At 39.6% G+C, this 22,556-nt stretch overlaps 1 protein-coding gene across 12 annotated transcripts in view; it reads left to right on the forward strand.

The window, feature by feature from the left end:
• The window catches only part of kcnma1a (potassium large conductance calcium-activated channel, subfamily M, alpha member 1a), a 114,598-nt gene that overhangs the window by 53,000 nt on the left and 39,042 nt on the right, over positions 1–22,556 (forward strand). For 9 of the 12 annotated variants that reach the window (XM_026354046.1, XM_026354045.1, XM_026354050.1 and 6 more), the window contains exons 4-16: positions 3,362–3,455; positions 4,010–4,121; positions 9,923–9,998; positions 10,375–10,450; positions 10,938–11,108; positions 12,607–12,698; positions 18,093–18,203; positions 18,319–18,424; positions 18,542–18,624; positions 18,724–18,793; positions 19,693–19,848; positions 20,392–20,501; positions 20,669–20,737. In XM_026354046.1, the coding sequence (XP_026209831.1) occupies positions 3,362–3,455; positions 4,010–4,121; positions 9,923–9,998; positions 10,375–10,450; positions 10,938–11,108; positions 12,607–12,698; positions 18,093–18,203; positions 18,319–18,424; positions 18,542–18,624; positions 18,724–18,793; positions 19,693–19,848; positions 20,392–20,501; positions 20,669–20,737 (1,326 nt within the window). Of the gene's footprint in view, positions 1–3,361; positions 3,456–4,009; positions 4,122–9,922; positions 9,999–10,374; positions 10,451–10,937; positions 11,109–12,606; positions 12,699–18,092; positions 18,204–18,318; positions 18,425–18,541; positions 18,625–18,723; positions 18,794–19,692; positions 19,849–20,391; positions 20,502–20,668; positions 20,738–21,569; positions 21,582–22,556 lie in introns of all 12 variants that reach the window. The other 3 variants (XM_026354047.1, XM_026354053.1, XM_026354054.1) reach the window with 1 other exon arrangement.

Below are 22,556 nucleotides of genomic sequence, written 5' to 3' on the forward strand. Positions count from 1 at the left end.
TTGCGCCGACTGACTGAAGGTGTTCGGGACTATTTTTAGGACATCATCATCATCGACATACTTCTTTGCCCTTGCGAACGAATGGGTTTTACCTTTGTGGAAGCAGAGTTCCTGGTCAGAGGAGCTTAATGTGAGGAAACATTTAATGTCCTGAAATAGATTTACATGCTCTGTGGCTTCCCCTCAGGAAATCACAGCTCTCCTGTGCTTGTCTGCACTGCAAGTGTGCGCACACGTGTACATGTTCGCTTTGCTGATAAGCAGAATGATGTTAGCGTTCGTCAAGTCAAACGTAAGAAGACTCGCGTTTGTCACAGAAGACCAGGAATCTCCAGGCAATTTCAATGTGGCCTAAAACTAGCATTGTGTGCTATAAATAGAGGGAGACAAATTGTCTCCAGTACTTGTGGGAGCTTTGTCCCCTTCCCCTTTTTTCTCTGTCACTTTCACATTTTTCTGTCGTCCTCTCTCTTTTTACAGTCACTACCTCTCTTTTTCCTCGTCTCTTTTATCTCTCTGCATCCTTCTGCTGTTTTTCTTTCTCTTTTCTCTTCTCTTATATCGCTCTTCTTTCCATAAACCAAGCTGGTGTAACCCCAGGCTGTGCCTAAACTTAGGCACTAATGAGAACTGTGGGGCTCCATTTATATTCTGCAGGTCACTCACACAATGTGGCTAGGAATCCTATGGGACTCAGGATTTTGTCTTGCCTTACATGTTTTTTTGTCTAACATTGAGACACAGATGTTGGAACTCGATCCTCTGTACAATGTAGTAAAACCAAATACTGTAGCCCTGCAATAAATGACACATTAAATAAGCTTATAATGCTTGTTTTAGTGCTAACATTAAACCAAATGAGGCCATTGAAGGTAAGGAATTGAACACAAACGATAACATGAACGTGTGCAACAGTCCAGCATGCACACTGGATATATTGCTTCCTATGGAGACTGTGAAGGTTGGGACTAGAATCATTCACTTCTAAATCAGTTCTCTGGGATCTGGATAGATTTCTTTTTCCCTCCGCCATAGTAATTGCTGTGTTGTTTTTTTTTACAGCACATTTACACAGTTTAATATGACAGAAAAACCAGTCACATCACTATTGCTTGTTATTCATTCAGTACAGTAACTAAAGAATTCGTATTTTTCACTTTTAAATCCTTGTTGCCATTTTTATTTCCCATTCAGCAGCTCCACATTCGTAGACTTTGGAAACCTCGTTGATTCTGTGCTGATGAACTCTTAATTTCCTATTGTGCTTTTGATAGAGAAACCATAGGTCTGCCTGATGTGTCTTCCCACTCCTTTAGTTAATAATAAGCTTTACTATCAAACGATGATTATATAAACTGACTAAATTAAAGCTCTCAGAATGTAGCCATTGTGTTTTTGTAATAATGCAAAATCAAGACAAATTCAGCCCCTGCTGTGTGCTTTCATGCTCTTACTCTGATTTTGAGAACGCTTTGGGTCACATGACTGTAGATGAGCGGTTATTCAGAATTAGGCCAGAGCTGGGCCCAAAGGGAAATGTCATAGTGACCACTCCAAATGGTGTCTTGAGTGTGCACCATCTGTGTGTGTGTGTGTGCGCTCATATGTGTTGTAAATGTATTTGTGTGTGTGCATTATCTTGCACAAAGGTCTGTAAGGGTTAGTTAAAGTTGGCGTGGTTTCAAATCCGTTTTAGGAGTGCAGGCACACAAGCTTCCGTTTGCACATGGGTGTGAGGCCTATGTTAACCTGGAGGCTATATACAGAGGCAAAAAGGACATTTAATTACCCAAGGAAAGTTGTGTCTGCATAGGCTTCATGTATGATTCATGACAGTGTTTTTGTAGCACTCTTGTTTAGTTCGATGGCTACAGAATCACATGAAAATACTGGGAGTGAGTTAAGAAGTTAGCATTAAGGCCAGATCAATAAGAACTTCTCTGAAGGACCAGGAGCAAATTAACCTCTGTACAAACTCTGATGGCACATTATGGGAAAATGCCTTTTAGCCAAATAACATCACTTATTTTAAACAAGTGCTGCATATAAAAAAAAATGCATAAATTATACTCACTCTAATCATCTTGTATTTGGGCCAGAATTTTACATCGTCTTAAAGATCACATCAGTCCTTAGGACATGCTCGAGACATGCTCATGAATTAGAAGTTGGATCATCCTCTTGGAGCAATACATCTTCTCTGGCATGTCGGTACTCAGTCATCCATTATAATAAGTCATCATGTGATAAAATATTTGATGTTAACGGGAAGATTTGATTTGGTCTCACTCCTCTCTATGGAGGTTCTCAACGTGCAGTAAAGCTGATTCTGGATCTGACATTGGGCGTCTATCGGCTCCTTGGATGCAAATGTACAGTAATGTTAAATTTGAGTAGGGCTGTGTACTTAAATAATGGTCTAGTGTGCACTCCCTTCCCAGTCTATACATTCCCAAAGGATGCATATAGCCAGTTAAACATTAATGCATGTGCAAATCTTCCCACAGTGGGATTTCCTCATTAGTCTGATGCTAAATTCTATAGGGCTATGACCAAGTAAAGGATGGGGTGGGCACACAGTGCTTTTGTTCAGAGAACACACTTGCTAATGGGTAATGATCACAGGGTAAACATGCAGATGGATTATGTGACAGACCAGACACATCACAGCTCATTTCTCATTTGCTTTTTAAAGCAAAACTCAGCAAGCTATTTCACTTTTAATGGAGAGAGCCCTGCAGTCTCTTTCTCTGTGTGGAGTTTCTGTCATATAAGGGGATATTTGTTTTTGACAGACACTGAATAATTTATGAATGCTGAGTGTACTGACACATCAAAGCAACTGTTCTTAACTACCAGCCTCAGTTTCTTTTTCCAGCTTTTATATTTACTCATTTATTTTTTATTTTTGATTGACGCTGCACTTAGGTCTGTGTCCCCCTAGGGCTCTGAGGAGGAACTGAAGGGTGTCAGTGAAAACTCAATGCCAAATGGAGTTTTTAACTGGTGTTAAATGTGGTTTCAATTCACAGATAGGGGCTTTATCAGTAACAGAAACAATGAACATGAGGACAGGTTTGTAGACATGAGTCATACAGTACAGTAAGTCATTGTGTTGATGTGATCACATCTTTTTGAAAAATACAGGTATACAAACTTGATATCTCAGCAGTAAAAAAACAAAACAAACAAACCAAAAAATGCAAATTAAATTCCTACTAAAGAAGCAATTTTAAGGTTTCCTTCCTAAGATAAACATGTTTTTTTGTAGGATACAGATGAATCCTTCTCTGCTGAGGAATATCTTGAGTGCTTAACCTTATAATAATGTTTTCTCTCTCTTTCTGTCTCTGTCCTCCAGTCCTATAGAATCCTGCCAGAACTTCTACAAAGATTTCACGTTACAAATCGATATGGCCTTCAATGTCTTCTTTCTTCTTTACTTTGGCCTGCGGGTAAGCTGGCACGTGTATAAGCACGCTCACACACGCACACAGTCGTGCACTCGCCCATTTATGAATATACCACAATTACATACATGCAGTTATACGCGCATTTAGAAGGAAACGTGGACATATTATTTTAATATTTAAACCATCAACACCCTACAGCAAGTTTCACTCTCTGTAGGTGTATAGTATTTTACATATTTGCAGGTTTACATGCTTACACACAAGCAGACGCTCCGTTAAGTCATCTACAGATACTAACACTGCATGCATTTAGTTTAAACTGACATTACTGTAATAATGTCGCTAGAATGGCTGTCATGCCAGAGCAGCATTCCAGTGGTGCAAACGCAAGCCCAACATCTTGAATGAATGAATAAATAAACTCATAAGCTGCTTACACCGCCAACCATTCCTGTGACTCAGCAAGTGGGTTGAGGCTTTTGTCATATGCCTATACAGTATGTCAATGACGCCAAACAAAGATGGAGCATGCAGTTTTAAAAAAACAAAAATTCAGGTGTCATTTTAATGCCGTCTCTGTTGTTTTTTTTTTACAGTTTATAGCAGCCAATGATAAACTGTGGTTCTGGCTGGAGGTCAACTCAGTGGTCGACTTCTTCACTGTGCCTCCTGTGTTTGTCTCTGTCTACTTAAACAGAAGCTGGCTCGGTAAGTCTGCATGTCTCTCCATTTCATAAATCCATCCTTTTGTAGCCTAGTCCCTTACCAACATCCACCACTCCTCTTTTCCCGTTTCTTTTTGCCCTCTATATTCACGTCACTCTTCCTATTATCACTCCCTATCACTTCCTCTGCCTCCCAGTCCCCCCTCTGTCTCACCATTACTGGGAGTGTGTCTCCGAGACCTTTTTGCTCGGAGCTGCAGTCAACGTTTCCTCATCATTGAAAGTGACAGGGCTCGGTTCCTCTGATGTTTCAGGGAACACAGACACAGCAGAGTGGATGGGCTAATGGGAGTGAGAGTGACTCAGAATCAGGCTGTGATTCTCTCTGTCTGTGTTTGTGTTTGTGTGTGTGTGCGCGCTTGTGTTTCAGACTCATTGGTAATTGCCGTATTGAGGCATTGCACCTGGAATACCTCACAGCAGTCCATAACTGCCATCTAATGGGCTCATTCACACTTTTACAAAAAAGCACACACAAAGGCATGTGTTATTTCCATACACACACACACACGCACGCACTTTTGCATGAGCAGACTGGAAAACACCCTAACCTGTATTATATAACGACCTACTTTTCTGAGTGTGTTGAGAGCAGTACACTGCAGTAAAAAGACTTTTGTAGCTGAATACAATTTTGGTTGCACTGATTTTCTACTTTTACAGTCTGATACCACACTATATATTGCTAGACATACTTCATTCCAAATATTCCAAAATACATCCAAAATATCTAATATGTCTCCCATAAAAAATCCAGTTTTATTACAATATATTTTGCTTTTGTCTATTAACTCTTACTGGTAATAGGCCTGTTACATGGAAGACATTTTGACATGTCACAGTGGAAAAAGACATGTCAATAATAAAATGAATGATGGCAGAATTTCATTCAGCAGCTTCTATTTCAGGGTCCTGCTATTATACATGCTGGCTTTTCCTTCACACTGTCATGCTTTACTGGGACACTTGAAAAGAACAGAGTCACCTGTAATGTCCTTAATAGCATCTGCACTTTTTGTGCTATGACAAGGCAAAAGGCCTGATGTGAAAAAGACATCTCCCTGCTCTAAAATGAAGAAGGACAAGTCTTGTGATTTTCTGTATTTGCGTTATTTTGAGCATATACAATAAAAATATTAAAACCAACAGTGAAATGTGTCTATTAGGGGTAAGGTAGTAAATGCAGTTATTAGTCTGTGTAACTGATGTGGGACAGAGTTCACTGTAAGGTTTAGTGTGTTTATGTAATTTGCTATTAGTTATTAAAATATAGAAAATGAATGTCTTATTCTTTAACTACTTGAAATAACTGAAATCTGTGAACTGGGCAACACCTAACCCTACTTTGAAATGAACAACTGTCATTTGTAAAAACTAAAACAAAATTAAGCTGTGAAAGTGTGATATCTGAGGTAATGATGGTTTCCTCTGAAGCTGACAGTGGTCCACAAAGTTCACAGAGAACAAGCTAAATTAGATATATCCAAAGCAAGTAATCTGGTTTCTGGTATTCATGATGTAAGGTGTCCTCATCTCATCCTGAGAAAACCAGTGTGCGGGCCTTGATGAGGATGATGAAAGGCTGCGAAATGGTGGTCTGGCTGCTGCCTGACATTCTGCAGTGAATAATTACCTGTGATTATTAAATATCCTGCACCTCGGGTTGATGTAGAAGGCAAAGAGCTATTTCATAGCTAATACAGCCACAGGACGAGATGCTGCGTTGTTGTGTATAAACAGTAGCTGTGAAAGTGAATTTATTGTCTTTGAGTGCCCTAGATTCCTGAGAAATTCATTTGCATTTTTTTATTATTATAGTTATTTTAAAAGGGATGAATCTTGAAAACTGATTTAACACAATCATTAGACTGTGTTTAATTTTGCAGCATTGGATATAAATAACCACGGTGTAGCACAGAACTGAATGCCATAATTAAAGTGTGTGTTTACTAATGGTATGCTTGCCCATGTGTTGAGGGCTACATATAGTGCTGCAAAGCCTCAGTTATAAAATTAACAGTGTGTAGATCTGCAGTAAGATATGGTGTACTCTAACAGGCTGGTGATAACTTCCAGATTGCTAATGGAGCCTTTAAAATTCAGGGACCGAGGAGTTGGGACAGGAAACATGTCTAGCAGCTCATAAAGTGTAATAATATGGAAATTATGGCATACAGTACAATTTCTGACAAGAAAATAACCACAAAGAGCATAAACAGTGTAGGAATAACAGTAAGATGACACAGAATAATCTCATGCTCTTCACAGTTGTTGGTATTTCATTTAGTTATGTGTATATACTGTCCCTTAATAGGCTTTGTTAGAGGAGGCCAGGTTGGTTGTTGAGTGTGTATTGTGCTCTTTGTTTCCATTGGATTAGTTCATCTTTTCTTTCCATTCAGTGTAGGTAATACACACCACAACCAATCTAATTCATCATAATTACAGTGCCTCTCTTTTTACTCCTTCAGCTGTGGTGATGCATGAGAAGACCACTGGCGGTCCAATGGAGGTGTGCTCAGATAATAAAAATATCCCTAATAGGGGTTCTGCCCTGTGTGGTAACGTATTCGCCCACTCTGCACCTGAGCAGTCGGTGCTGTATGCAAGTTATGTTCTCAGCTTCTGCAAATTGGACGTTGATTAAGAGGAGGAGAACGACGTGTGGCTAATAGAGGAGGGCATGCAGAGTTGTTCCATGGAAAAAGGAATTAATCTCCTTTAACTACTTGAGCTAGAATTACTCCCATGAGAGTCATGGCAGCATAGGAACAGCATATGGGTGTTCGAAAAGATCCCAGTACAGCTACAGAGCCCCTGCTAGATAGCATCACACTTGAGTCTGTAATTATTAAAAAGCATTTCAATGTATATTAAGACACACAATAAGATGATTTTTCCATCTAGAGTGCTGCATTCGAGTGATGTGACTTGTCCTGTACAGTACCTTGTACTGTAGCACTGCCTTTGAGGATGTACAGTACAGTTGAAGCCTACAGGCATGACTCTGAATCTAACCTGCTACTGCCTCCTAATGGCGCTTTAAGATATTGTTTGTGGATCCCACAGACTGTGGTTGATCCCTCATGTTTTCTGAAAGAGGCTTACACTACCTGACACTGGCATGAGTGCATCTGCCTCATACGGTTCTTCGGTCGCTTGCACAAAGTCTGCATGTACATTCAGGGGAGGGAAACTAATTTGTGGGAATTTTAAGCCTCTTTGCTGTCACCTGGCTTCCCATGTCTAGCGTTGCATTTCATGTTTGCATAATTAAACAGGCAGCGAATAGAATTATAGTTTCCAAAAATATTTTGTTGTTGTTAAATATAGACGGAAATCTGTGTGTGTCATCTATCAGGCTGAATGTCCAGTAAGAATCAGCGCTCTGGACACTAGCTCTGTGTGTGTGTGTAGCACTGTATAATCTAATCCTGGCTGGGTTGACTGTCAGTATTATCCCAGATGAACCATCCCAGACTGCTGATTGATAAAAGGTCCCACAAGGCTTCTCTGCCAGAACACGTGACACAGAGGCCGTGCTCTGGCTCGCAAAGCCTCAATGAAGTAGAAGTGGGCACAGAGCAGAAAACCCTTTTTGAATGAGCATCTGACCAGCTGACACGTGTGTGTGTTTGTGTGTTTGTGATGATGATTAGTGTGTGCAAGAGGATTTTGCATGTGTGGGAAAGAGATTTTCTCATACAAGAACATGTGTTCAAAACAGCCGAATTTCATTGAGAGTTTTGCAACGTTCATGCACAATCACACGAGCCTGTTATGTTGTAGAATTACGACACTAAAGCGAAGTGAGATGAAAAGAAGAAAAGTCAAAATTACATAGAAAATTAATTAACTATACAATTTATTAGACTTACACACTACACTAGTGTGTAGTTTCTACACTAAAATTTGAAAATTAACATGGGGAGGCCTAATTCCCAACTATTTACATCTGTCTAGTGTATATGTGAAATGCTTTTTATTATTGAATTGTCTTTTTTTGGATTTGTCAGGTGTCTTTTCTGGAGCCAGAAAGGTGTGACTAGAAGCATTTAGGTAGTTGTTTGATGATCCGAGACACCTGAGGCATACTGACGTCTGTTTCTTTTAGTATTCTTAGTTGCTGCTCAATAGTTTTGTGATATTCATTTTAAATCAATGTATAGAAAAACATATATATTTATATATAAGACAGTGACATATAATTTAGATGTTTACATTGAGGGATGGATCCATAATCTCACACAGTTGGAGTTGTTTGAAATTTCCCTGTGGAATCAGGACATTTTAAAGTCAGGATTACTGTTTTTGTTTTGCATTATTTCCATCTCTGCTAATCCTTATCGAGGTTTATACTTTATTTTTTTAGACAATAGATTAAACACAGCTGTGTGTTGATGGGGGCAAAGCTTCACAACGGTTAATAGTAAAGCACTAAAGGGCCATGAGTAAGGTAAATCTGTTTGGGTTGTGGGGATTAAAGGCACTGTAACAGAAATGGGGGGAAAAAAAAAAACATGTATATTAGAGCTGACACTTTGCTCACAGAGACACAATCCCTTGGCAAGACTGACATGATTAGACAATGCAGTTCTGTCTGTTTTCCCTTGTCTGTCTGCAGCAGTGATGATTTAACAGTTTTTGGAGGTGTTTAACAAAGAACTTGTAATTTTGGTGGTGCAGTGCGATAGGAGATGAACTTTTTACAGAAGAGGGCAGTTTTGGTTCTATTTACAAGGAAATATTTCTTCTCTTTTTCTAGAAGTGCTTTTGGAGTACTAGACCTTATATTTTTCGGATACACGGATTTTTAATACCCATCTGGCCTCAAGAGAAAGGAAATCTCTTTTTTTTTTTAACTTTATTTTTCATTTATTTTGTCTAAAACAATGATCCCTACTAAGCTTCTCGTGTACCGACGTACACCTAGTGATATTATTCTGGAGCCCTCCCAAGAGACGCGGAGGCGAAAGAAGTCCTGTGGCGAGCTTTTTCAGAATGGGTACAGGGTGAGGCAGATCCATCGTGGACCGCGGGAACCGGAAAGCCAAACAGGACTTTTCCATTCAGTCCGGTCCTGTTTAAACACCCTCTCCAACTGGAGTAAGGACATTTGTATTAGCATAAAGTTAAATTTGTTTATTAGGAGGGATGACCTGATTAGCTGTTTCAACGTTACAGTTTGCTGGGATTTGGCTGGTGTTTGTAATGTAGTAGGGATATACAGTAGACACTGCAAGCAGTAAACTGATTGTTGAGATTGTCTCAATAGAAAAGAATCACTTTTTAATCACAAAAACTCACATACATACATACATACATAGGCAGAGACACGAGCAAACACACGTTCCATGGGATCAGCCGTGTTATGTAAAAAGACAATGAGGCAGGTGTTGCATTGTTCTGTAATCCCTGAGCGAGCTGCTCTTTGATTCAGACTGGGGCTCACGTAAAGTAGGCCACATCATTTTCCTACTGACATGTTTGACTGCATAAATAATTCCAACACATCCCCTAGAACGGCGCGTCTAATTTTTCTATCATCTTCTGTTGTCTCACAAACTACGTTTTTGCATTTTGAAGGTGCTCAGCCATATTCTCTGACTGGATTGCTTCTACTGAGCTGCCACTAATATTTCTAGGCTGCCAGATATTTTAGAAAACACTTAACGGATAAATGCATGAATATGTAATGAGAGATTACCGTCCGTTGTTTGGTTTTTACTTAAATACTAATCCCTCTCACTGTATCTCTCTCTTTTTTTTTGTCATTTCTTGCAGGTTTAAGATTCTTGAGAGCACTGAGGTTGATACAGTTCTCAGAAATCTTACAGTTTTTGAACATCTTGAAAACAAGGTTGGTATAAACCTTTGTGTTCATTGAAAACACATTGACCTTCAATAGCACTGACTATTCTCTACCATCCCCATAGCTACAGCATGTCCAACAATGAGGCTGGACTGTCACATTGTATGCACACATAAATCATATATTTGCACAGGGGCATATACAGTATAGTCTTTCCCCCTAAGAACGTGCTAGCAAAGGTTTCGAGAGCACCCCTTGTTCTTAGAAGTCGAGTTTATCCTATGTAATCTATGTATCATCCGGTAAAGGTAATTGTGAGTCATTGTGAGGTCTCTGTTACTTTTATGCACTAACAAACCTTAGTTGTTCTGTCATTGTGATGTTAAATGTGTAAGTGTTTTATGCTTATTCTTTTTCTACACAGCAATTCCATTAAGCTGGTGAACCTGTGCTCCATCTTCATAAGCACATGGCTCACAGCTGCTGGATTCATACATTTGGTGAGTGGACAGATGTGAAAGCCAGTGGGGTCTTGCGATTAATGAGCCAGCAAAGCTGACTGGTACAAAACAACTGTGACACCCAGTGCTTTTAATTCACAATAATTCATTTCAAGAAGGCATATTGTAATTGCAGTCACAGTACTACTCTCCTAAATAATGGTGGGCCAACCCTGATCTCACACCTGTACTTTTTCCTAAATTTAAAGTCAGTACATCATCTTTGGAATGATTTTTCTATTTAGCAAAATGAAACATGACAACTATTATATATATGTTGCAGTATACATTTGCATCAGCAGCTCTACTGAACTATTCATTAAGCATTAAAGAGTTTGACCACTAGATGGTAGCCTAACCTCAAAAAAGAAAGTTCCTTAAACAAAGATGAAGGCGTGAGGATGCATTCATCTTAGGTTGCATGTACAAAAATGAATGTCGTGTTTTCTAATCGGTTGTCACAGTCTTTGCTCCATCTGCCTTTTAGGTGGAAAACTCAGGGGACCCTTGGGAAAACTTTGAAAACTCCCAGTCACTTTCCTATTGGGAATGTGTCTACTTGTTGATGGTGACTATGTCCACGGTGGGCTACGGGGATGTCTATGCAAAAACCACCTTGGGGCGCCTGTTTATGGTCTTCTTCATCCTTGGTGGTTTGGTAAAATCAGACTTTTCTTTCTCCCTTACTTCCCTTTTCCTCATCCAAATCCTGCCTGTCCCCCTCAGTAGACTGTATGAAACTGTTGAAAACGATAATTAATGAACAAAGTAATTATTTTTATTATGTATATTGTATGATATTTCATCAAATGCTAATATATTAGCTCTATCTTGCCTGATAAATGTTATTTCTTTGTTAAAGTGTAGTAGCCTACTGTATCTTGTCTGCTGTAGTTACAGTACTATGTGCTCCTCTGTTCCCTTCCCTTATGTTTTATTCCTGTTTTTGTTTGATAGATAGATTCTAAGCTTATGCGTGATAATATTGTTAATGTTCTCTTAAAAGCAGTTGCGGTTTCAGGACACCCTTCCTCCCGTGTCTCTTCCCACTATTCCAACAAACACAGGGGCAGGGAGATGAGGCTTAGGCCAGCCTGACTGTTACCATAGCAACAGCAGCCTCGCTCGCTCTCTCTCTCTCTCTCTCTCTCTCCGTCTCCTTCCTCTGATCTAGTGTCCTGTTGGGCTGCCACTAGCGCACAGAAGCCTGCAAACAAAGCATGCATAGGTGCACAAACGTGAGCCCTCATACACACATACTGACGATGTAGCCGGATCACAGTGTTCTGTATTTGCACAGCCACCGCTATTCACTGATGACCTACAGCTGTGTGGATGTGTACCGAACTGTGGTCATGGTGATAGGTTGTGTTTTTTTTTTTTTTTCTTTCTCAGTGTTGAGAGCTGTGGAAGACTTGAGGCCAGTGCCTCAAGCTGTTTCCTATCAGCAGCAGTGGCTAAATAATGACTCCAGGCTGAAAGTATTTTAAAGCAATGAATCACATCAAACTCACGCCACTTCACATTATTTCATGTAATGTGTAGTTTAACTTTTTAAACATGGTGTGCGTAGGTATGGTAACAGCTAGGGCACCTGTTTGTTTCTTATTGTAGGAGTAAACTTAGATGAGTTTTATCAGTGAGTTAGTTGGCAAACTTTATTATAACAGGCTGTGAAACTTTGCAAAATGCATCCAGCTCATTTTCAAGCCCAACAAATGAGTCTTAATGTGTTTTGCAGCTGTGGACTGTTGGGTAGGCCTATTCAAATCAACCTGCCAGGTGATCTGTGTTTGTTGGACAAAACATGGCACATAGGTTTTTACTCCCCCTCAGCTTTTAAAAATTATGCTATCCACAAAGGTTTTGGGTGCTACCATCGGCTGTGACAAAATTCTTACCCACTCACCTAAACCTTTACCTTTTAAAAACTGGGGCTATTTTTTTGTCAACAGCAAAACGATTTTTTTCGTCCTTAAATATCTCTCTCATTTTTATGAAGTTTAGCAAGTTTCTCCACACAATGAGAGAGTTTATACATGATTTCCATAGCAAAGTCAGAAATCTGGATTGATGCACAAGTTTCCCCACCACCCACTCTGCGGCGTATTAGTCTCTTTTTTAGTCTCTTCTTCTGTCTCCTATCTTCTCCTTAGGCCATGTTTGCCAGCTACGTCCCTGAAATCATAGAGTTAATAGGAAACCGCAAGAAATATGGTGGTTCCTATAGTGCGGTTAATGGGAGAAAGTAAGTATTCCAGATGGTTCTGCTGTTTTTCTGTGTGCGGTAGAACCCTCTCTGCATGCTTTTTTCTTTTTTCTGTTCCATGCATGTAGGCCATGTTTGCTCGCTACGTGCCAGAAATTGCTGCTCTCATCCTTAATCGGAAGAAATACGGAGGGAGTTATAACTCGACACGAGGCAGAAAGTAAGTTGGAATCCAGACAAGGTGTGGTTGTGTGACTCAAGTGCGCCCCCCAGAGGTTTTATAGTAACTGGGGGTTAGTTGACTTGACTTTGTACAACAGTAAAGTTATATTATAACACCAAGTCACACTGCGTGACTGGAGACCTTGGCCATTAGGACACACATGTCCATGCCCCTCTTTTTCTCTGTGTCTCTCTGTCTGTCCTCTGTCTGCCTTTTTATTTGCCTCTAGCTGTCTTTCACTCAGAGCTCTCCTGAAGTCATTTGTGTGCCATTCATTTTCTTTCTTTGTGAAACATCCTGTGTTGCGCTTGAATTTGATTTGGAAAATAGAGCTTTCATGACTACTACGCTTTAGAATTGCAGTACACTAACCTGTGGTGCTTCTGTGCAGTCAGTCTCTGCTCCAATGCGCTGTCTCATGCCTTTATTCAGATCCAGGCTCATTAATACAGTCCTGCCTAAAGGGATAAATTAAGATAAAACCAAAATGGAAAAAAAAAATAGTCATGAAACCCCTACCATCCGCTTATAGGATTTTTTCCACAAGAAAATAGAAAGGTTTAAACATCTGCAAGTGAATTATTATTAGTGGTCTTTTGAAGCATCATCAATCTCAATGACCATTGCAAGATTCAGTTTCTCTTCTTGTTCCATTTCGCTTGAGTTTGTTTTGCACGTTTGTGGATTATTATTATTTTTTTTTTTTTTACTGCATTATTTCTGGCATGTTCTCTATAAGCGGCAGCTTTGTGACTTTTTCATTGTCTACAGAATCTATGAAAAAGCCTTCCTCTCGTCTGTCACCGCTAGCCCATTGCATCATTAATGCTTGACATGACTCTGGCCCTGATCTTCAGTCAGCTCCCACAACCTGAATGCTGGATGCCTCGCTCCCATTAGAGGCTCACAATTGCTTTTTGCTTGCTTGTCCTGCTTGGGTCTTGGTGCTCGCCTGGTTCTCGTGTTTGTGTGGTGGTGGAGTCTGTGTCCAGGGGGTCTTGTTATTTGTATGTATATGTGTATATATATATATATAAATATATGTGTAATTGGCCCCTCACAACAGAGTTTTTACTGCACTGTTGTGTATGTCTGCCACTGTGGTCATTTTAATATTTGAACAAAATTACCACAGTGCTTATTGTGCAGTTCTCCTCCCCTCATGGCTCAAACCTTACTGATATTCAGCAGACAGATTTATTCTATTCCAGATATTGTGTCCAGGGCAGGGAGAGAAGACTTTTCCTTTTTCTCTTCTCTTCGATGGCCCTTAGCGTCTACTACTATGCTGTGTTCTCTTTCTCACCCTGTTTCTCTTTTTTTGGTTCGGTTTAAGTCACAGCCATGGCTTTCCATCACTATGTTCAGGTTCTAAGAGGTCAGCAATAGAAAGAGGCACTTTAAACAAGCTTTTTGTTCGATAATGTTTGCCTGTCGTTGAGATAAGATTGATGAAATGCTATGTTTGGCCAGCGACCTCAGCCCAGACTCACAGATGGGTGTTGAGAGATGCCCTTGTCAAAAGTGAGGATAGTTTCTCAGACACAGTTTATTTTCTCCGTCCATACTGCTTTCTGTGTCTCCTCCTGGTCAGACATACAGTGCAAACATATGGTAATGATCACAAGATACCCACCAAATACACAGCCTTAGAGTGGCACCAGGCTCTTTCTATAATCATTTAGAGATGTATGTGTTTGGTGTTTACATGTATGGGATCTGACACTTAGACAAAACTGGCTTGTCATGTGGGTTCAAGTTTGCCATGGGGGGTTCAGTGCATTATCATTAGGCAGCTGTCAGCACAAAAAAATCTGTCATGGAAATAAGATTAGAAGATTACAAGTATTGGACTGATTAGAAGCTCACAAACAATGAGGTCATGATACATTGTGAACTATTTTAAATGCCACCCTCATTTCATCTTGCTGCCTGGCTGGTGTCATTTGAAACAGGCTTTGAAGGTTATTTGGAAGTGAGAGAGACTCACATTGGATCCATTCTGCGTTTCTGTTTCATACTAGTGTTGCTTGTAGTACTCTGCGCAGTGTAGCATACACCCCTGAACACAGTGACAGCTTTCAGCCTGTGCATGCTGATATAATAATGACAAGTGTTGCGTTCAGTTGGCGCCCGTACAGCACTTGGCGCTCTGTGGTTTCCATTATGGCTCTATGGTTTCCATTATCCCGAACTTCAACAGAAGGGTTGACACAGAAACGGGCTTCAACCCTGGCTGAACTCTGACAAACACCTTTGAAAGTCCTCTGTAAAGCCTAGCAACTTGAGGTGTGCAGACCGAGAGGCACCCACAGTATCATTCATGAACACGCTCCCTCGCATAATGGTAAAACATAAAATAAGCAAAGTTTTTAAGTAGCCCATAGACTGGTGTGCACTGTAAAGTGTGCTAGACTGTGTAAATTATATAACAAACACAGTTTACGTTTGTGTTGTTTGCCAAATATTCCACAAAAGGGACAAGAAAAACAAGCAACTACATATAAATTTCAATGTTTTGATGATGATATGAAAAGGATTAGAGCAGTAGTACCAAGGAAATGACCTCTGTTGCTGATGATGTTTGAGCTCTCTGTTTTGTATTCAGTGCATCCCCAGTGACATCCTGGGATGTTCCCTGCATGTTTTGTGTGCACATTATGTTATTTCCCCATTTGCATTCAATGTCATTGTATGCAACACTTTTCAGTTTATGGTTAGTTGTGTATGATGTGCTTTTTTTTTTTTTTATACTTTTAGTTATGTGTGTGTGGTGTAATAATCAAGATTCAGAACTTTATTAATCCCACGAAGAAATTACTTGAAATGATGTACGGTGCGATCAGGTTGACCACAGGGGTAGTATTTTGTTTATGAGGCAATTCTAAATGGTTGAATTATCCATGATCCTTTTCCTGTATCCTATTTAACCAGGCAATGATCTCAGTATTTAAACTGATGCCACTACTGACTTACAAAAGGGGATAAAGTCAGATGAGGCAGGCCAACTTTAATGACGTCTGTCAAGTGGAGCATAATATCATAACATTATTTCCATCTTAAATACAAAGACTCAGTTTAGTAGCTTAATCAGAAGCAAAAACCCTTTTTTACATGTCTTTTGAGTGTGTGTGTGTGTGTGTGTGTGTGTGTGTGTGTGTGCACATATTCATCTGTGTACATGAATTTACACCTTTGTGTTGAACCCCACACACACACACACACACACACATATAGATGTATATAGATCTATATGTGTGTCCTACCCTTGCAGAAGGGCATCTGTATACTGAGAATAGGAAAAACTGTTTAAATAAGAAACATCTTTTGCCAAAACGCTGCTCACTGCCCACAGACATCTCAGCTCATCAGCTTGTAAGACCACACAGCCCTTTGCTCGACGCTGGCCAACCATGCAATCACGGCTGCTCGTTAGATTCCGTTCCTTTCCAGATGCCATTTTCTCAATATGTCTGTCGCATTACTTTGCCAAATCCACTTTAGTTCAGCTCTACCCGCTCCATCTGGTACAGGAGAGGAGAGCACTCTGTGATCAGGGCTCTGGTTCTTAACTAACATGTATAAATATCTGTTACCTTTAAATCTGCCAAACTGAGTCAGATTTCAGTAATGTTCTGTACAGTTTTAGACATTAACTGTTAAAGGTTAATGTGTAAGCCAGATTTTCCTTCATGTATATAACAGCACGACAGTGGATTGAAGATAAACTATCCTAACAAATCTAGTTTGACCGTAAGGATGTGAACAGTCAACAGATATGACCACAGTTTTTCTTTAAATTATTGGAAAGAGTAACCTTATACCCATATTGTTAAATGCAATGTTCTTCAGTGCCCAGGCACTCAAAACTGAAGTGGTTCAATTGTCTCCTGGCACATCTTGCTAAGCAGTGGATAAGGCTATTGTCATTACACAGATTGCTTTACAGGTCTCCGTAGGGTAATTAGGGTGTCTGCAGAGTGTCCACACTAATCCATGTCAATATAAAGGGTGGAGTCCACTGTGCATGTTTGGATTTCTCATTTAGGGGTTTGGCAATAAAACTTAGTGACATTTAAGTTTAACTCCGGAAGGGTAGCTCAGCTTACCGCAGTGCAAATGAAGCATGTAGTCTTAAAACCTAGATTAGTGTGATTAAATTGCCTATCATAACCATAACCATGGTTGAATACTGATACTTACAACTGCTATTAGTATTATTTTCCAAGCAACTTTAGGAACAACTGCTACTGCAATTTTATTAAGTGTGACAGTGCTATAATTACATAAAAAAAAAAAAAAAAGACAAACTAAAACATTTACATATGTTGTACAGAAAATAAGTCAAGTAAAAATAAAATTTTTATTATATGTTACATAATAGAAATTATTTCTCTCAGTTCTGGGACAATAAAACCCACTATTTACAGAAGCACCACATGTGTTATTGTTGAAGCAGTTAAGATTTTAGTGACCATTCAAATCCAAATGACACCTATTGCACCGTTAATATAACAGTGAAGCTGATGTTTGAGCTCGATCACTGGCCCTCAGTGCAGTCAGAGGACATGGGGCTACAACCTCTAGTCAGAAATCGCTCCGATCTGACATTGTGCTTCTTTGCTGCTATAATCAGCCCTGTGCACCATCTGACAGATCCCCTTTTCTGTAATGCACTACTGAATCTCGCCAGAGAACCGTCAAATACTCTGAAGTCCTGTTTAGAATTTGTGTCAACCACAGGACTCCAAATCACTTTGAAAGTTTTTAGTAATGTTCTGTATAAAAGCACAAGCATATTGATGTACATGTCTTTGTCAACATCCATTCAGCTCACAAAGAGGCGGTTTTGGCTGAAGGGACCGTTTTTATATTGAGAACGGATGACAATCCAACCACTGTGGGCTGTGTGATTATATCTTAGATTTTCTAAAGTGGTTCAGAGTTGAGTGTTTGATTGCACTTGTCGTGCAGAATTTAACCACTTTCATTACGTGGAGGAAAATATTCACTTTTATGGCAAAAAAGATATAATTCAGTTACTTGTTTGCTTTGAAAAGACATTTCTTGACGTGTGTAGATTTTTTTTTCAGTCTATATTTGAGTTAGATGTTGGAGTGCTTTGGTTTGACTGATTATCTTTGGGAGACATGCCAATGTCTGCAGTGATTTATGTTGCCCACTCAAGATGATTTCTACCCCCCTTCCAGGCATATTGTGGTCTGTGGTCATATCACTCTCGAAAGTGTCTCCAACTTCCTCAAAGACTTCCTACACAAGGACAGGGATGATGTCAATGTAGAAATTGTTTTTCTCCATAAGTAAGTCAACTTCTTCTTCCTTATCACGTGTAGGTTAACACTCGAAACAGTCGGCGTGCATGCATACATGAAGCATCCATACATGCACTTATTTGCTCTTTTCTTCATGTGCCAGTATTTCCCCTAATCTTGAGCTGGAAGCCTTGTTCAAACGCCATTTTACCCAAGTAGAGTTCTACCAGGGATCTGTTCTCAACCCTCATGATCTGGCTCGAGTGAAGGTACACAACTTGTTTAGTTTATAGTGAAGAACGACACAAATTGCCTAAGGCATGCAGTCCCTATTAATAAATACTCACACGTACCATAATGTTAACATTTGTGTGTCCCTCTTTAAGATTGAGTCAGCAGATGCCTGTCTAATCCTAGCCAATAAATACTGTGCAGATCCTGATGCTGAAGATGCCTCCAACATCATGAGGTAAAGCATCCTCTGAACTTTAAAATCAGCTGAAAACAGATATCTGATCAAGTGTTACATTTTTGTTTTCAATGCGTCTGCCTGTTTTTTGTCTTCTAGGGTGATTTCAATCAAGAACTACCACCCCAAGATCAGAATAATCACACAGATGCTACAATATCACAATAAGGTAAGATGCTCTGGGGCACAGCGATAAGTAAGATTGTTTAATCCCAGCTCAGCAGCTTCCTATCCACCCTCACACGCTAGAAGGTTTATGACAAGTGTTAAACCGCAACCCTGTCTGCGTAACATCTGTGTGATGCATTTCAGTTTCATCAGGGTGTAAATCATAGCAACATGCCATGCAAACGACCATTTGAAAGGTCCATTCAATATTTAGCTTCCACTACTCTATAGCCCATAATTGATGAATAGCCTAATCTTAGTTTAGCTTAGTTTTTCTATGTAAACACTTACGGTAACATGTCTGAACTGTAACTGTCTTAACATGACAAATGAAGTATTAGTAATAGTTTAATAGAAAATGTTTACATTTTGATAAATTCAAGCAACTTTAAGCAATAGTAGATGTTGTGCACAAGATACTAAATAGAGTTAGAGAGAGTGATTTCAACAACATGTATACAGTATGTACAAGTCAAGAAGAAGTCAGGCGAGTTGTTACCTTTGTAGCTACACACAACACAGCTCTCATCTTTTTGTATGAATTACACGATATATTATATATAATATTGTAGAGAAGCTGATAGGTTGCTTTTGTTACTGTTTATTAGAGGCACTTTAGCTGTTTCCCCTTGTTTCTAGTCTAGTATATATGCTGCTGTAGGCTAAGCACTGCTGGCTCTAACTTCATATTTACTATACGGATGCAGAACTTGTTGTACCAATCTTCTCATCTGTGATGACATTCTTTTTCTTTCTTTTTTTTTTTTTTTAAGCTTTCCACCATAAAGCTAATAAGCATATTTCCCCAAATGTCAAACTACTCCTCTAGGAAATATGTATCATTTGTGCCGTTTTTTTTTTTTGTGCCTTGTGACCTTCTGTCTGTATCGTGTTATGAAGGCCCATCTGCTGAACATTCCAAGCTGGAACTGGAAGGAGGGTGACGATGCTATCTGTCTGGCGGAGCTGAAGGCAGGCTTCATTGCCCAGAGCTGTCTGGCTCAGGGCCTGTCCACAATGTTAGCCAACCTCTTCTCCATGAGGTCCTTCATCGAGGTAACACAGAGGACATGATTAACTTGCCTTGTTTCAATCACTCCTTCTGGACTGACTGGAGTAATATGGATGAATGAATTCTCATGTTGCATTTTTGTAAATGAGATGATTTATTATGAGATTGGAGGTGAGACTAACATAAGTGGATACAGTAGGTTCTCTGCTGACAGATGTACCAGATCTATTAAGCAGTGCGTTCTCTGGGAAATTTTGACATCTCTGTCCAGGGAAAGATTTCCATTAGAGTGTTTTTAGTCATCCTGGCACATCATATTTTACTGTGACATTTCATATGGAATCTGTTCAGTGTTTCTGTGGCTCACAATTGAAGAGGTGCTTGTCTCTGTCATAGAACTGTTCTCATGTCATAAAGATGATGGATCAGTTTATAATGACCAGGCTGATGTTGTGCGAAAAACATCTGCAGACCACATTCGGGATGTTATTGGAAGGGAAACTGTGTTTTTTGTTATTTGTTTATGTTTTTTACATTTTCACGTGTGACATTTCTGTGCTTTTTTTTTTTCTTTTCTTTTTTGTCAGATTGAGGAAGACACATGGCAGAAGTATTACCTTGAAGGAGTGGCTAATGAGATGTACACAGAGTATTTGTCCAGTGCCTTTGTGGGCCTCTCCTTCCCCACTGTCTGTGAGTAAGTATCACTCTTTTCCTTGCTCAGCAAGCCCACTGTCAACGGTAGGTAACTAACAACTGTGACGGGCGCGTGGGGATGCAAGAATGTGGATTTCAAAGACGTTTGAACGCATCAGTTCACTGCTTATGTACTGCTCTTCCCTAATAAGTGCGCATGTTTTGCAGGCTGTGTTACGTGAAGCTGAAGCTGTTGCTTATTGCCATCGAATACAAGTCTGAGCAGAGAGAGAGCAGGTTTGTATATTGGATCTTTCTTTCAGTAATATCAGGTACAACTGTGGTAACAGTGAACTACTGTACTGCGTGACATGTTGCAAGTGGATCTCCTAATAAAATACCTTCATATATTTCCCCAAATCCTCCTTTTATCAGCTTTTATCACTGTCAATAATCCCGTTACATTTGATAACATGTGAATTATAGCATCTGATTTTGATGTCATGTGTTTCCTTAACCTGATTCTATTGTGTCCCTGTTCAGTTTGTACAATGACTACTAACTCTACATCAGTGTCAGTCTTATCACTAATGACATGAAGTACTATTTTTCCAGTAATCTCAATTGCCAAATCCCACCCACCCTTCCCCATTCGCCTGTGTCAGTGGTTTTTGTGTACTGGAAAGATTGCATGGCTAATGATGGTCATTTTGATATTGCAAGCTTAAACTGATCTACACTAGAATTTATGCCTGTGCGATGATTTTTGTGGTCTGAATTCTTTCAAGCTACTTAAGCTTTTGAAAATCCTTTTTTTGTTGATACAAAAGCTTAGTTTTAGTTTCATTTGGTTGAATCATGCTCTCAAAAACTAATTAGCATTGAAATTCAATTTAATTTAATAACAGAAGTCATCTCAAGGCAAGTATAGTCATTTTAGGTTCAAGGACCTCAACATCGGACAAGCATGACATGCAGTGACTAAATTGTGTCTGTACAGTTACGCCACATGGTGCCGTACAAGGCGTACCTACTGAACATCCAGAGAAACATTAGTAACATCATATTCTCCTCTTCTTTTATGTTCACGATAACTGTTTGATTTGAGATTTTTTCTTGTTGTTTGCAGAAGCCGAAAGCGGTATGCCCTCTACCTTATCTTACTTGCCAAGTTCCACCCAATCTCCACCACTTTAAAGCTTCTGACTTTGGGAGTTTCCCCAAGGATATTTTTCCAAACCCTATCTCACAGGCCTCCTTTTCTAACTCTTTTTTTATGGTGTCCCTTGTGCTTAATGCACTAACTTCTTTGCAGGCAGAGAGAGGATAGATAAATTGGACATGTTTGTAGAAGTGCTGTTTCTTTGTCTTCGCTGTTGTCGGTGTACCAAGGCCAAACGCTCACCCTCTCCATATCTACCTCTTATTTGATATTTTCAGTTTTGTCCTTTACCAGTCCTTTGCTTAGTTTATTTCTCTCACTTTCAGTTATTTTTCCAGTGTTGCTCAGTTGTTACTCTACTGTATTTTAGACTTGTCAAGCCACTTCTTCCACTCATGGTGTTTTTACAACATTGCCAGAACAGTACTTCATGATTTATTGACTCCGAATCAGGAGGAGTTTGCACAAACATATCTTAGAGTTCAGATGTGATGTCAATAAACACTGCTAATCTGTTGTTTTACTATTTAATCTTGAATTGACTGATTATTTACCATTGCTCTAGGCAGTGACTGATATAAAAGCATGTATTTTCCTCATGGTTTTTATTACACCAGCAGCACCTCACCAGTTGTTTTCTTTTCACCATTTGACACACTAGGCATGGACCTGTTGATTTTGGATAGCATTAAGATTATCCAAACAGAAATTGAATAACCATAGGCTACTATGCTCACAAGTGCCCCACATTTCACTTTTGCATTCCATCACCCTCTCATGTTCTCACCGCTAAATGTGTATCCATCTGTGCATGTATGTGTGCGTCTGCATATACGTGTGGTTACATTTAGGAGGAGAGCTTGGGAGTGCGAATGAGTGTGTGCATTTTTGTGCATCTCAGCCACCATGTACAGCCATGCTTGTGCGTCTCTCGAGTAGATGTTCTTAAGTGAG

The sequence above is a fragment of the Anabas testudineus genome, chromosome 15, assembly GCF_900324465.2.
Source record: "Anabas testudineus chromosome 15, fAnaTes1.2, whole genome shotgun sequence".
NCBI classification, from domain to species: domain Eukaryota; kingdom Metazoa; phylum Chordata; class Actinopteri; order Anabantiformes; family Anabantidae; genus Anabas; species Anabas testudineus.